This window comes from Marmota flaviventris, chromosome 19, assembly GCF_047511675.1.
Source record: "Marmota flaviventris isolate mMarFla1 chromosome 19, mMarFla1.hap1, whole genome shotgun sequence".
NCBI classification, from domain to species: domain Eukaryota; kingdom Metazoa; phylum Chordata; class Mammalia; order Rodentia; family Sciuridae; genus Marmota; species Marmota flaviventris.
Window position 1 is genome coordinate 33,994,097 of NC_092516.1, and position 16,081 is coordinate 34,010,177.

At 45.9% G+C, this 16,081-nt stretch overlaps 1 protein-coding gene across 1 annotated transcript in view; it reads right to left on the minus strand.

The window, feature by feature from the left end:
- LOC114078715 (guanine nucleotide-binding protein subunit alpha-12) overlaps window positions 1-16,081 on the minus strand; it is a 93,909-nt gene that overhangs the window by 40,482 nt on the left and 37,346 nt on the right. Inside the window, exon 2 of the mRNA XM_027919760.2 lies at window positions 8,333-8,548. Coding sequence (XP_027775561.2) covers window positions 8,333-8,548 — 216 coding nt within the window. The remainder of the gene's footprint in view (window positions 1-8,332; window positions 8,549-16,081) is intronic.

Here is a 16,081-nt window from a genome sequence, read left to right on the forward strand (position 1 = left end):
CACGCCCAGTGCTTCTGCAGTGCCACCTAGGCTACTGCCACCTTCCTAGTGGCTCTCCTCACTTTATCATTGGTGAAGCTGCAAAAGCAGTCCTATTAAAACGTAAACCAGACCACATCATGCCTCTGCCCGAAGTCCAAGCCTTTCTAGGACCATCCAAAGCCCTCCACAACACACAGCTGCCACTGGGACCTGGCCCCTCTCACCGATGTGCTCCTGAGGCCCCATCTCCACTGGCTCTTTGCTGTGTTCTGGCACACCTGGCCCACTCCCAGCTCAGGGACTTTGCACTCGCTATTCTCCCCCTGGGACACCTCCTCTGCAGCCTTCCAGGAAATCCAACGCAGAGGCAGGCTGGGCGCTCTGCCACACGCCATATGCCACTACCACGTGTGGGTTCGAACTGACTACCCAGACCTTGACACTGGGCAGGAAGGGGCAGAGAAGCTGGGGCAAATGTGTCTGGCATCTTTTTAAGAGCAAGTCCCAGTAATTAGTCCCATGGCTCCTTCTAGCTGTAGAGAAAGCTAGAAGTAGCCATGGATCTGGGGCTGTATTCTCAACTCTGTCACCACGAAAGAAGAGAAAACTAAGGTGCAGGAGAACCAGAGACCAAGAACCTGCTGAAGAAACCTCTCACGGCCACCCTATGTGTCCACGTGTATACTCCCAGCTTCTCCCACTCCACACCCTTTACCCCAGTGCCTGCTTTGATTTTCTCTAGTGACATAATGCACATGTAGGTGCATGCACATATGCGTGCCATTACTTTATTGGTGCATGCACGTGTGCGTGCCATTACTTTATTGTCACTTGCTCTCTGCTTACCAGAAAGTCAGCTCCACACAAGAAGGGGTCTTGGTTTGCTTCTATTTGCCCAGCACCTACAAGAACACCAGATACAGGAGAGCAGATCCACAAAATTTTGTGGAATCAATTCCATCAAACTGAAATAGGTGCACAAAACTGAAAGTACACTTGTGATTTATCTCCACTAGCCCATATAAGAGTCATAGACTATGACATGAGATTAGAATTTCCTCCTTACCCAATAAAGAGTTAAAAGGACTTTACACGGCCCAACTCTGACCTCCTTAGTGTGGGCTCCACATGATGTACTGGTTTGCCAGGATGGAGGCAGGAAAGGCCCCAAAGCACTCTGGCAGAGAGTGCCAGATGCCTTTCCATCATACTCCCCCTCCTCCTGAGTGACAATCTGCCCACCAAGATCCTACATTTCAGGCTTCCTTGCAGGTGTGACCAGGTCAATAAACTCCAGTTGAGACTTGGGAGGAAGTGTAGGGTGGTGCTTCTAGGAAGCAACCGTGAGAGCAGAGGGTACACCTTGCCCCAGCCTCCTTCTCTCTGTTTGGAATATAGTCTGCTGGCTACACCTGAGAACAGAAGCCATGTGACAGGACACTGGAAAAGGCCTAGACAGAGACCCCCACATGGTCCCTGGACTGGCTACCTCTGGGCTTTTTTCAAGAAAGGGAAGAGACATTCACATTTGAGTCGCACTGCTATTTTGGGTTTTCAGTTGCATGCAGCCAAAATCCATCGTAAGAGCACAGACATCAGGGAGACTCGCCATCTGCGACAAATGGCAGGAGGCCACATAGTCGCTAAGCAGAAAGATTCTTTGAAATGTTCCAGCTGTTTCAATGTATAAGAAACATGGGGGGTGGAGTGGGCGAGGCTCTGTCCTCAGCAGCACTCCTGCCTTCTCCTTTCTTCCTCTGGTCTAACCTTGGATTGCAACATGTGTTTTTAAAAGTCAAGTGTATGGGACATCTTTATAACAGAAGAAATAGGAAAAGGCAAAGAATTAAACTTGTAAAGGACTACAAGTGTTCCCAGGTGCACCTAAGACAGAGACAACTGGACCAACAGAGCCCACAAGGGTACATGCAAAACACTTATGCTGTCCCTAGATGACCCCAGGACACCTCCTGTCACTTGGCAGGCATTGGAGTTCCCTTAGGTATTATTCCTAATGGAGCAGCTGCAATGAGACTTCCTCGAGCATCCACAGCAAGCAGCTCATCACTCACAGATCTCTCCTGGAAGGACAAGGTACTCACTCAGGGAGAATGCACAGACTGCACTGTTAAAAGTCACTGCTTCCTGTGGCCTCAGAGAACACTGCAAAAAGTAATTGTAGCCACAAACCTCCTTCTCTATTAGCCAGTCTACTGGTGTCCCACCAGGCTTACCAAGAAAGCTCAGGAAAAGTATGTGAAAGTCAATTAAAATAATATCAGCAAAAGTGTGGGCAGGTTTCCAAAGGAACACACCGTCAAGCCGTCTCCATAAGTAATTCTTTTCTAAAATGATGTTGCTACCACATAGGACAGACAGATAGTTGTCTCAGGAATGCAAAAGCTTTAAAAAAAAAAAAAAAAGCCCTGGAACTTGTAAGCCATGTTTCTATGGCCCGTGGCCCCTAAAAAAGCACAAGACCCCAGGTGAGAACAGGAGGGGAGGGAAGAGAGTCAAGTTTGATGACATGGACCCCAGCCTGTGTGCTACTGCCATTCATCTGGGGACACCTGGGGGCCCAGACTTCTCCAAGTGAAGGTAGCACGAGTGGCTTTCAGGGAAGGATGAGGCTGCTGATGCCAGGGATCCCTCAGCTCAGCAGGTTTTCCTTGGCAGTGCCATGCAGATGTGTCCTCCTGCAGCAGCATCCACACTGCCACCTGTCTCTCCTCTACCCCTGAAACGCACCTTGCACCTCCAGTCTTTTCTAGCAGTCTCCAAGAATGTTACAAAGATTTGATTCCTTTAATTATGGCAGAAAAAAAGTCCCTGTATCAGCCCAGTCACTTGATACCCAGAAATCAAGAAGCAATGCGCTGCAGCATCGCCTGAGTCTTTGGAGTCTCTCCCTGCATCTTCCAACTCCAAGATGTGAACACATTTTGAGAAAGCACAAGACCCTGCCACTCTGAAACAAGAACAGAAAGGTAGTGAAAATGATTCAGGGTTCAGGACTCTTCCTGACAGCTGAGAAGAGGGAAACAAGAAGTGTTTGAGGCGAGGACAGAAGAGATGGGCCACTTGGTGTGTGGCACCTCCACCCGAGAAAAGGCCCCAGCTTTGGACATGAGCACATGCTCAGCGTAACTGGGCAAAGTGCAGAGAGGACTCTGATGGGTGCGCCACACTCTGGGATAATGTCCCATGCTCTGAGGGAGACGGGGCACACCTAACCTATGGTAACAAGTTGACCCTTGCACTTGGTCATCTGGCCACAACTTCGATAGCACATTATGAAAATCAAACCAGGTTCCTTAATCCAGGTGGTTAGTCCCATACCTAGCGGTTTCCCCAGTCTGTTCACGTGGCCTGTGTATAGGAACGTATGGTGACAAAGACTAAAATTCACTAGAAAAGCAGCAAAGGATTATACTGAAGACACTGAAGCCACCTGCCCTGGTGCTGGCTTCTCAGAGCCGTGTCCCGCCCTGCCTCCCTCTGGCTGCCTTTCACAATGCTTGAAGATGTTCCTGGGAAAACTGCGACTCACATCTGTTATTTTCTGCTTTCAAAACCCCAGCGATGCCTTCTGCCTACAGATCATTCCATGCCATAGTGAGATTCCCCTCCCCATGGTGTGGCATAGAGTGAGGGACACCCCACCATTCTCATACCCTGTCCAGAGACAGAAAGTTCTGCCACACCTAAACCTACCCAGGCCCAGTGTTTCCCTGGCCACATGCCTAGTCCCTCTCTGTTCCTGCTAGTGGCAGGTACATATGAGTCTGGGTCCTGCTGCTGCCATTTGCCAGCACAGGAGGAGCTGGGCCAAAAATGAGCAGCACAGACAAGTGTGGGGACAGCTGAAGAAAGAGCTGAGAAATGGTTCCAACCACACACAGTGCTCCTGCCTCACCCTTGGTCACCTGTACTCTGTTTACAGCCAGTAAAGTCCCTTTATGGACCATTCTCTGTCCTTCTGCCACCTCACTCCAACTGTTCCCTGGTTCATCCCTACCTACCTTTGGAAAAATCTCCAAACACATCTCCCGGACAACTTCCTGCCAGGTGGCGTCACCTTCTTTCCCCTTTGTGGCTGGCATGGCCTGCACACTCCTCAGCTATGTTTCTCACCATATTTCACTACTACTGGTTATTTGCTTGCACATCTGTCTGTCCTACCAGCTCTTCGAGGGACTTGGACTTGACAGCACAACACAGTATCTGGTGTTCAGAGAGAACTCAGGTTTAGAAAGAATCCTGAGTACCCCAGCAAGGGGGCTCTGATGTGCAGACTGGTGGCCACCTTCAGAGCAGGAGTCACACACCAGAAAACCCAAGTGCCCAGGTCAAATCATTTTAATAAACTAGTCCCCCAGAGCAAGAGGTATAACAGAAAGTAGACACTTCCTGCTACTATCAACTGCATGCTATGCTATAAGCACATTCGTTAATAAAACATGCTATGTTTTAAAAAATTTTAAATTCCTTTTATTTAAGAAGAGGGCTTTTAGAAAGGGCTGGGGATGTAGCTCAGTGGCAGAGTGCTTCCCTTGCATGTGTGAAGCCCTGGGTCTGATTCCCCAGCACCACAAACAAAAACAAACAAAGAGGGCACATAAGAAGACATTCGTGGTAGTTAAGACAATCCCCCCATCGAGGGCCTTGCTGAGTCTTCCTTCAAGGGGCTTAGCAGGCGAGACTGGACAGGGCAAGGTCATCTTCCCTTCTCTGTTGCTGGGCCACAGAATGGACATCAACCCTGTGTGTAAGTGGCGGTGAACACAGTGAGTAGTCCCCTGGGCTCGTGGCAGGAGATGCAGGGTTGTGTCCTCTTTGGAAAGGGAGCACCCAGCCCCCACGCTCTTCAGAGGAGAGAGGCTGTCACAAAGTTGTCACCAGGCCCAACCCTCTGTCTTCCTCTTTTTGTTTCTGTCCCTGGCTGGAAGGATGCCCAGGATGGTGGAGGGGCAGGAAAAGCCACCACCTGGCCGGGAGCAGCTCTCTGAGCAATGGGGTCACAAGACTGTCAGAGGCTGTGGGTTCTGTCAGCAGGGAGAGGAAGAACAAAAACCAAGTCGCTGAAACATCAGCCAGAGAGGTTCCGACACCAAGGAAAAGAAGTGGGGGACAGAAGCTGGGGCTACTCAGGAACACATATGACTAAAGACAGTCACCCTCTTGCACTTTGGCTGTAACTGTATATTTTGACAATAATGACTATTAAGGGCCTACTGTCTAGTTATTCAATAAAATGCTATGATATTTTAAAAATAAAGAAAAACATAGAAATGTACAAAATGTAGGAATAACACACACCCATGTATCCAATACTCAAAAAGCAAGAATTTAACACTGTCATGCTTGCTTTTAGTAACTATGGTCTTTAAAAACACATAGTTGTGGGGCTGGGGTTGTGGCTCAGTGGTAGAGTGCTTGCCTAGCACATGTGAGCTCTATCCTCAGCACCACATAAAAATAAAGATATTGTGTCCACCTAAAACTAAAAAATTTAAAACAAAACACATAGTTGTCTTGAATAGCAGACTATTCAGGTGGCCACAGCCTCAAAAGTCACGCTGCCTGAAGCGAAAGACGAACAAACAGGTGGCTGCAGGCCCCACGGCAGCCTCACCTGGCCCATGCCAGGTTGATGGCAAGACTAAAAGCTCTCTGGGGACAGACATGTCTTGAGTCTTACTTGCTGCTGTATCCCTAGCATGGAGCACAGTATCTGGCACACAGTAGGTGCTCTAAAGTGTTGAGGGAGTGAACATAGGGAGAAATAAGTGACTGGGCTTTTGGGCCCCAATTTCTCAGAATGGTTACCAGATATGACCTCAACCCAGCCACAACCTCTCTGGGCTTGTGTCCAAGTCTGAAACAATTCGAGACCTTGACTTCCTAAGCTGGGGGTTCTTTCCAGCTCTAAAACACTGTGTCCAGAGGAACGAGGCAAATGATAAGTCTGAGGAAACCACCAGCGCACACACTGACTTCCTGGGCGGGTGCTTATTGGACATGCGTTGTGAATAATCAGCTCTGGATGTTTACATTTCCTTCTTTGGTAAGTCCTCAATCGACAGAAGCAATTTCCTTCCAATTCCAGTTCTGAATAGACTAGAATCATCTTTCCCAGACCATGTGAGCTTATGGGGGAAAAGACTTAACCCCCCAAATTCCACATTTGGACGCTAACTTATGTTCTCCCAGCTGATTCTTATGTTCCTGCCCTTAACACGATTTAGATTTTTTGTTTCTATGGTAACCAAATCTTTTGCTTCTTTTCATGCTTTTACCTTAATTATTAAATTAACTTGAGAAACAATATGCAAATGAATGAGCATTAGGACAATGTCATCCTTAAGGTTCCCTTAAGATGAAAATTAGTGGGCAAAAGCTTGATGAGAAACAGGATATGTGCATTGTCTCAAACACCTCCCCAAGTCATAGCAACACAGAGAACCTGCCAGGCACCGCCTTAACCAAGTAACCAGCAATGGACACATCCACACCACACACCTCCTGACATAGTACTCTAGGAAGGGCACAAGTCACTACCATGGTGCTCTTGCTAATGATGAGAAAACACCAGACAGACCCAACAGAGACATTCTACAAAAGCAACTGGCCAGTGTTATTTAGGTCTCCAGGTCATGGAAAACAAGTAAAGATCAAGTCACAAATCAAAGGAGACCAAGGGCACAGACAACACACTGAAGATCCCAGAGCTGGTTCTGGCACACAAGAGACATCAGAGGACAAACAGGTGACATTTAAACACTGTACCAGTGTGCGTTTCCTGGTTCCAGGCAGTGGACTATGGTTGTATAAGATGCTAGTGCTGCAGGAAGTGAGGTGAAGCATGCAGAGACTGAACTGCAAGGGTCATCGGTGCACTGCAGAATCTCTTGGCTGAATGCGGAAATTTAAAAAACTCAGAAAAAAATGGGCAAAAGAGCTGGGCAGGGTGGCGCATGCCTGTAATCTCAGCAGCTTAGGAGGCTGAGTCAGGATGATTGTGAGTTCAAAGCCAGCCTCAGCAACGGTTGAGGCGTTTAGCAACTCGGTGAGATCCCATTCCTAAATAAAATACAAAATAGGGCTGGAGATGTGGCTCAGTAGTTAAGTGACCCTGAGTTCAACCCCTCCACCCCTGCTCCCCAAAAAAGGGCAAAGGACATGAATAGGCATTTCCCGGAAGAGAAAATGCGTATGTATTTTGTTTGTATAAACAAACTCAGGGCAACTTCAACTAAGCTATAATGAGATACAATTAAAAATTGGGGGCCTGATAATTCTAAATATTGGCCCATCTGAACTCATGGAACCCTCTTCCACTATTGGCAGAGGCAATAACTGGTACAGCCACTCAGGAAAATATTCTGGCAGTATCTTGTCTACGTGAAGATGCATGTGCCCCAGGATCTGACAGTTACACCGAGGTATACATCCTAGAGAAGCCCTTGAACGCAGCACCTGGAGACAGACAACAATGATCACAACAGTTTGTAACAGCAAAACACAGAAAACAATTAAAAACATGATGACACGTGGAACATCCTCACATGACAGTGGACAAACAAAGATCACAGTGGGGGGACTTCCACAGGTGGAAAAAAGCTATTGCAGAATGGCATGCGCCCTAAGAAATAGCTTTTATAGTTTGAAAATCAGTAGAACACAAGTCTGCACTGTCTAAATACATATTATAGCAAACTATGAAGAAAGGCCAGGGACAAGGGATCGGGGAAGGCATGAGGAGGTGATCCTGTACCATGGACCCTGGGTGCACAGATGGCAGACCTGGTTAGAAGGGCAACCCATGCTTCTCCTTACATACTGTCAGTATTAAAGGGCAGTTGAGGAAAAACCAAAGGGCAAAAATGCAAAGCATCTCCAGTTCTCTGGTTACAGTTTCGCATGGTAAAGCAGTCTAAGTGACTAAAATAGCTAGGCTTTGTGACACGTTTAGCCTGTAAAGTGGAAGGAACGAATCTGAGGAGAGCAGGTCGAAAGGGGTCAGAGATCAGCTCCCCAGATTGATCTGGAAACACCCACCCCCATCTCTATCTCCCACACATCACAGCCAGAAAGCTGTGTTAAGGGGATGTTGATTTCCTACAACGGACGAGACCTTCTTGATGTCCGAGTTCCTGGGTCGCACCCCTTTGCATTACCTGGATACAAACATGCCTCTGGCCTGAGTGCACTGTGCAGCACCCTTTGGTGGCTCCGTTAGCCTCTGCCAGGATTTATAACAACAGACAGCTCACCTATATTTTCACATAATTTATAAGGAAATTCTGCTAAAGGTCAAAACGGTCTTGTCAAGTGAGAGGCCACTCACCAGCTGGAACTCGCTCCTGCGGCTGAAAGCCTCCCTGATCCCCGAGTCCCTCCAGAGCGCGCTCAGGGCTGGCACATAGAGCTGGAAGGTGGCAGGCTCCACAGGCAGCCCTGCCTTGTTCTCAAAGGCCATCAAGAACATCCCATGCTTCTCGTTTTCAGAGTGCTGCCAAGGGATGCCAAGCTTGTCCCGTGCATCAACAAGCACCCTTGAGCCCTAGGAAATAAGAGAAGGGAAAAAGGATTTAATTGTGCTCTGAGACGACATCAAAATACAGAACCTTAGTACAGGCGCTGACTGTCAGAAAGCAGAAAACTCACGAGCTGTGGAACTTGCAACCAGATTTGCCTTTGGTTTGTTCTGTTGTGGAACCAATGTCTCAACTCCTAGGACCACACCCTATGAGACAGGTGTGGACACCACCACCCAAATGGGCCACCGTTTCCTACATGCATATGAAAAGCACTGAGAGGGAGGAGGAAGCAGTGCAGTCAGAAATCCAGCAGCTCCCAGAAACCAGAAGGTTGCAGTCACTTGTCCCAACTGGGTGAGAAAACACACTGGCAATTGGCAGTCATGCAGCAGGGAAAGACTAACCCCACCTGGGCAGGAACTTCGACCACATCCTGGGGATGATGCCACCACTGTTTGGGGTGAAGAGAAACTGCTTTCCATATTTTGCTTATTTCTTCACTGTTAAAAAACCAAAAGTGAGTATTTTCTGCCCCTTCTCACCTCACAGGGCAAAGGGATGGAGAAGCAGCCTACATGAAACAGTACTAGGGAAGGCCTCTGGCTGTGGGGTCGTCCATCTCTGCTGCCAGCTGAGCTGGATTGTTTCATCATTCTTAGAGCAGAGTCCAGCAAGACGGTGTCTATGGAGGTGGAGTTCTCTGAGGTCCCCAGAGTGCTCTCTTACATGGTCGATACCCTGCAGAGTAGCATAGGGCACAGAGTGTCTGCCTTTCCAACTGGAAACCAAACAGGTGACAGTTGGGTGGGACCCTGACCTCCAGTCCAGAGGACCCCAGGGTCAACACCAGGCAGAATGGCAGCCATCAAGAATACAAAGAATAACAAATGCTGGAGAGGATGTGGAGAAAAAGGAATACTTCTACATTGTCGGAGCAATTATAAATTAGTACAACTACTACAGGAAATCAGTATGGAGGATCCTCAAAAGACTAGGCATGGAACCACCATATGACCCATTCCTTGGGGTTTATCCTAAAGAATAAAGTTCACCTTACTATAGCGATACCTACATACCCATGTTTACAGCACCACAATTCTCAATGGCTAAACTATGGAACCAGCCTAGGAGCCCATCAACAGATGAAATGATAAAGAAAACGTGGTATATATACACATTGGAACTTTATTCAGTCATAAAGAAGAATTAAATTATGTCATTTGCAGGAAAATTGGTGGAACTGGAGACCATTATGTTAAGTGAAATAAGCCAAATTCAGAAGGTCAAGGGATGGGTAGTTTTCTCTCATATGTGGAAGCTACAGAGAAAAAAAGGGGAGAAAAAGGTATGGGTGGGATCAGGGATATAATGAAAATCAAAGGGAGATCAGTAGAGGAACAGGACTGGAGGTGGAAGGTGGGGAGGGAGGGGAGAGCGTTGGGGAGTGACACTGGCCAAATTATATTGTTAAATTGTGTGCATGTATGAATACGTAACTATAAATCCCATCATTATGTACAATTATAAGGTACCAATAAAACACATGGAATGAAAAAACAAAAAGAAAACTGGTGCTTAGAAAGCAAAATAAATTTTAAAAATTCAGCTAGAAAACAGGCACAGGACACTTAGAGATATCTCTGCAGGTAGTGCAAGCAGATGACAAATCAGCAGGTGAAGAGGCTCATGCTTGCTAGACGCCAGGGAAAAGCAGAGAGGGCCGGACCTCCAGGAGCCATCTCCACACGATGGGAAACAGTGGGAAGGAACAGCAGTGACACCACCAAGTGGCAGTGAGGACGTGGAGAAATGGGAACACAACCAGCACAGATCGTGGACAGAAGTAGACAGTTTCTTTGAAAACTAAGCACATGGTTATGACACAGTGCCGCAACCTCAATCTTAAGTGTTTGTGCTGGAGAAATGAAAACTGAGGTCCACACAAAGGCATGTGCAGGAATGTCCACAGTAGCTTCATTTCCATGAGTCCCAAACTGGGAACTACAATACATTCATACTACGGAATACCACTTAGTAATTAAAAAGAATTATTGACACGCAACAATCTGGAGAGAACTACAGCACATGATGTCAAAAGAGAAAAGTCAATCTCAAAATGTCACAACTATGTGATTCTCTTAAAGAGATCTCTGAGGTCTTGACTGTTGGTCACATCAATCTATGCAGGTGATAAAATGGCACAGAACCCCTCCTACACTGTACTGGTGTCAGTTTCCTGGCTTTGATATTGTACTGTAATTATGTACGTCATAACTATGGGGGAAACTGGATGATACCTCCCTATACCATCTTTGCAACTTCCTATGAACCTATAATTATTTCAAAATAAAGTTTTTAAAAAGCTAAATAGCAGTCACAGTAATGTATGCCCTGACTATGTGGTGTGGAAAGGGAAGGTTACTAGAGGCCAAGGGAAAAGAGGTAGTAGGAAAAAGCAAGGCTCAGAAAACTCCTAATCCGAGCTGGGTCTCTAACCAAGCTTTCTGAAGAGTTGATTCCTGAACTGAGGGCAACAGTGGGTCAGAACCCATCCTGGGGGAACTGAGCCAAGTCCTCCACTTTCCTCCCTTCCTGTTCCTCACTCTCCACATTGCTGCCTCTGGAATGCTCCCATCTCACCTCTTTCTCTGACTACACCGTGATCTTCAGCCTTCCCCAAAGAGCAATATATTCACAGGTCCGAGAACTCAAGAAAAAAAGATGATTCAAATTTTCCACGTCATGCACAGCAAAAGTTACCTGCACATGCAGAAGGCAGCACTGATTTCTCTGATGAGATTTGAGCAAAGGGTCTTGAAGCCTTTGTCCAAGTCAGAGAAAGGACCCCTCTTGTCCTGGTGGATGCAGTCCCAAGACTGGCAAATCCTAGACAGGATTTCAGCCTCTGCCTGTCCCCGAGTCAGGAAACCAGCCCACCTACCAGCCCTGCCAATGCACCTCAATATGCACACTATCTGACCCTTAAGGTACCCTTTCAGGTGCTATTTTTATACAACTGTTTAGCTTCATAAGGAGTGTGACCTCACTCCCAGTGAAATCTACAACCCCTGGGGAGTATCATTTCTATATGTCAGAGATGAAATCTGGGGTTGACCTCGGTTTGGCTACACACACATAGTAGACACCTGACAGTAGCCTGGTACCCCCCTGCTGGATGCCACCTGAGTAAGCCACAGTTACTCCAACCAGCTACACTTAGCCATGAAGAACAGACTCCTTACTTTATAAAAAATCATGGCAGTTGGCAAAATTAATGATGAACTTTGAATTACAACAGTTAACTGGAGTCCACTTTCTGTATCTTTTTCACTTAGTTTGCAGGAAAGGCATCAGGAGAAAAGATGGCTCTCTTTGGCCCACTTAAATTATTCAAGTCAAAAACTGCTCCCTGCCAACTTTATTCTGAAATTCCCAAACAGACTTCTAGGTAAGTTTTCTGCTGTGGGACATCTGCTCAAGTTCCAAGTCCACTCTTTCTCCTTCTTAGAGGGACATGTGGACTACCTCTGGGGCTTCAGGTCTTTGGTGACATTGTGTTTATCTTGCAGACTCATAAGAGTTGCTAGTGTCTTCAGTCAGATACTAGTATAAGAATAAGCTATGATTAAAAAAAAAAATCTAGCCTGGTCTTTTCCAATAAAAAACCAATTTCCTGAAAGACAAAAGCCAAGTAAATCCTAAAACTCATATATACCTAACGGAAAATAGAAAACAAACAAAAAAACCCAAAAAACAAACAGGCCAGAAGACAACAGACTTAAGTTCCTTTACGACAAAGGAGAGCCTTCATCAACAGTGTTACCCAAATCCTAACTTTTTTGATAATCCTATACTTTCTCAGTTGTGCAAATACAAACAGTTAAAGTCTCAAGCAGTTTGATGACTTCATCTCAATACAATGTAACACTTTAAACAGCTCAAAGAGCATTTTTAAGACAACTTATAAATCCAGCAACTTGAACTTCCGAGTCAGAGCATATATCCCAGTCTGCTGGGGAATGTAGATGGGTGGTGGTGGTGGGGGGGATGTTGGTTTTATTGGAAGAGGACCAAAAATTGTAAAGCCTATTATTTCACTTCCAAATAGATTTTGTTAGTTTAGCTCCTAATCAAGCCAAATCTTTTTAGAGTAGCTACTCCCCACTAAAACCTTCCCACAATAAATACTACAGCTAAGTTGGATATAAAATGCAAGTAAATAGAACAAGCCTTTTCTATAGGACGAGACAGTTACATTGAGGCCATTTTCTGGTTTTGAGCATGCACTTGGACGAGGCCTGTGTACTTGGAAAGCTCCATGCTTTAACTCCATCAGGCTGGCTTGTTTGCCTTTGGCCACCATCCAAATCAAAGAAAGGCTGCCAGAAATGTAAACAGGATACATTTCTTTAAATTAATGAATTCAACAAAGACAGACACTCCTCTCGGTTTCTCTCTGGAACTGAAGTGCAGGGTACCTTCTATTCAAAGGTCAGAGAGAGTGAGAAAGGAAAGCTGGAGGCGAGGAGCCTGGCCCCAAAGTTTCTAGCAGCTTCCAGTGGGAAGCTGGCTGCAGCCAAGCTGGCCACCCCTGCCTGCACCTACCCTGGCTCTCCGAGGCTGCTTTCTGGGACAAATGCATACTGCTTTGCCAGGAAAGCCACCCACAGAGTGCTACCAACTAAAGCTCAAGGGCTCTCCTTGGGCAAAGCAAAGTGCCAGGTGGCTTCTACATCGAGCACTTTCAAAACACCTCGGCAGCAGGACAGAGACAGCAGATGAGCCACAGGCCATCAGATGCAGAGTCCTGAGATAAATGCTGCAAGCGAAGGTCAGAGCAAGATGGAGGACAGCCAGAAAAGTCACCACTCTGGTGAAAGAAGTTTAAAGACAAACTGGGGTGAGCTAAGAAATCTGGAACTTCTGTAGGAAATGGGGGAAAAACAGGTTTTGAAAAAGGGCAAGGTTGGAGGTTGGAGGGCTGCCTCCAGACTCATGTGGTAGGTGGGGCTACAAGACACACCAAGGCAGGGCAGCACCAGGTGACACCACGTGTCCCACCTATCAACCCACACAGAGCTAAGAGAACGGCAGCCCAGCACAGTCTGTGCAGGCCACAGTCACCAGACAGCCGCTACCAGTCCCCAGAAAGGTAGCTCAGGAGCAGGGACACCTGGGTCAGTTACTGACAAGCTGAATTTCACAAGGCAGTGAGAAATCTCAGAAAGATTTTCAGGAAATAAATGGAACGATGGGAAAACTATAGGTTCAGGATGTGCCCACGGGAAGCTACAGTCATCCTTAGATTTTTTTTTTTTCAGATAACTAGCACAAGTTTTCCTGAAAGCCAGAAGGAAAAAGGAAAAAAGGAATTCAGCATCAGTTCAGATTTCCTCAGAGCTTCCAAACTGGAATGTGGAAGAAGAATGTGTTTCAGAAATCCAGGGCTGGCATTCAGGGGACTTCTGAAATCACGTCCGGGAGCCATACATAAACCAAGTTTTTTCCCTCCCGTTCTTTCAGGTGTCAGGCTATAACCCTTGGACCCTTTTTAAATATTTCACTAAATGTTATTTGGATGAATGCTGGTACAAGAAGGAAATGAAGCCTTTTGGTTAAGAATATAAAAAATTAAAGAAACGTGAGGAAAAAAATGCTAAAGATCATTCCGAGAGAGAAAGAAGCCTGCAAATACAGGTATCTAGTTTAATGTGCTAATTCAGTGTTTTCAAATTCAAGCCAGGATGCCCACTGTGAAATAGTCTAGTAGGCATTTTAAAAAAATGAATTAGAATATAAGGGCAAATCTAAATAAACTGTACACTGCAAAGGTAAGTACTGCATAGAATTTTTGTTTTGGTTAAAATAGATACCCTATATAAGGAGAGCTAAATCTGGATGGACATGTACACACATCTGCATGTTCATATGCGCACGCGCGCGCACACACACACACACACACGCTGGGTCCCAACCATAACCCTTTCTCCCCCTGTGGGTAGTGGGCTGAGAGTCATGGGGCCAGACTCTTGTAGATAAGCCTGCTACGAGACCCTTTCCTATGTCCCACTCCTTCAAATCTAGCAGACTGGCTAAGAATCAGAGTACAACTGTAGCAAGTTGGGTTTTGTGAGGCACTGACAAGAGAGTGGAAAGGAACAATGTGAGGTGTGAGAAATTGTGAAACCTTGGTTCTTTGGGGGTAGCATCACTAGCCCCCTCCCTTTTTTTTTTTTGGATACCAGGGATTAAACCAGGGGCACTTCACCCTTTCATTTATTTATTTTTAAATTTTGATGTAGGTCCTCACTAAGTTACTGAAGCTGGATTCAAACTTAGGATCATCCTGACCAGCCTCCTGAGTTGGGATTACAGGTGTGTGCCACTGTGTCTGACAACTAGGCTGGTTTTGATGAAACCCAGCCATGTCCCATTACTCAGCGCCATCTTGGATTGCAAGGTGAGGCATGGCCCATGGAGCTATCACATACTTTCTTCCACTTAAGATGCTGAAAAGAATACACAGTTAATATCCACTTAGAAAGACAGTCTCCTGACTTAGCCAAACCTCATCACTTTCAGCCCTAGGCATATAATAGTAAATGTAGGTGCAGAGGTCACAAAAGTACCTGCAAAGCCTTCCCACAGAGCCTTTAAGTACTGATGGAGATGTCAAGTACACAAGCAAGTGCGGGTGTGCATAAACTGCATGCTAGTCTAACAAACAAAGGGCTGGTTCAGAGAAGCTATAAAAATGCACACCATTCACATACTTGGTGCTTGCCCTGTTAATGGACTATGCCACATCTGTTAGCTGGTTTAATCTTTATAACTCCATGAGGTGAATGTTCCTTATAGATGAGAAAACAAGTGCAAAGCAGCCATCCACAGCCAGAAAGCATGATCTAATCTGAAGCTAGGATTTTTAAAGCTACATCTATACTGTGAGTGGGTATGCCTGGGGAATGAGAGGAGGGAGAAGCAAGAGGCAGAGGTGGCCCATACTGCTGCTACCACACAGCCAACAGCAGGCGCTGAGACTAGACCAGATCTGAGTTGACCTTTGAATCTGCAGAATGTTTTTACAAAACAGTAATTAAAATCTAGAGGTATGGGATATGCTGTAAGCCTGGCTCAGTCAATAAATTCTGTGAGTTCAGATTCTACTTCTGTCTAATCTCCAGAGAGTAGAACTTCCCTGTCCCGGAAGCACTTTAGAATATCCCTTGACTGCTCCATCATAACCACAAGTGGCCACCAAGAGGTGGAAATGTGGCCAGTGTGAATTGAGATTACTGTAAATACATAATGGATTTCAAATTCACTATGAAAAGTAAACAAAACATCTTTTTGTTAATATGATTACCTGTTGCAGTGATAATATTTTGAATATACTGGGTTAAATAAAATATAATATTAAAATTGATTTTTTTCTGTTTCTTTTTGTTTTTCTTAAAGGCTACTAGGAAATTTAAAGTTCACATGTGGCTCACATTTGTGGCTTACATTATATTGCTATTGGACAGTATTGCTGTATGGTAACATTTCTAAAAATG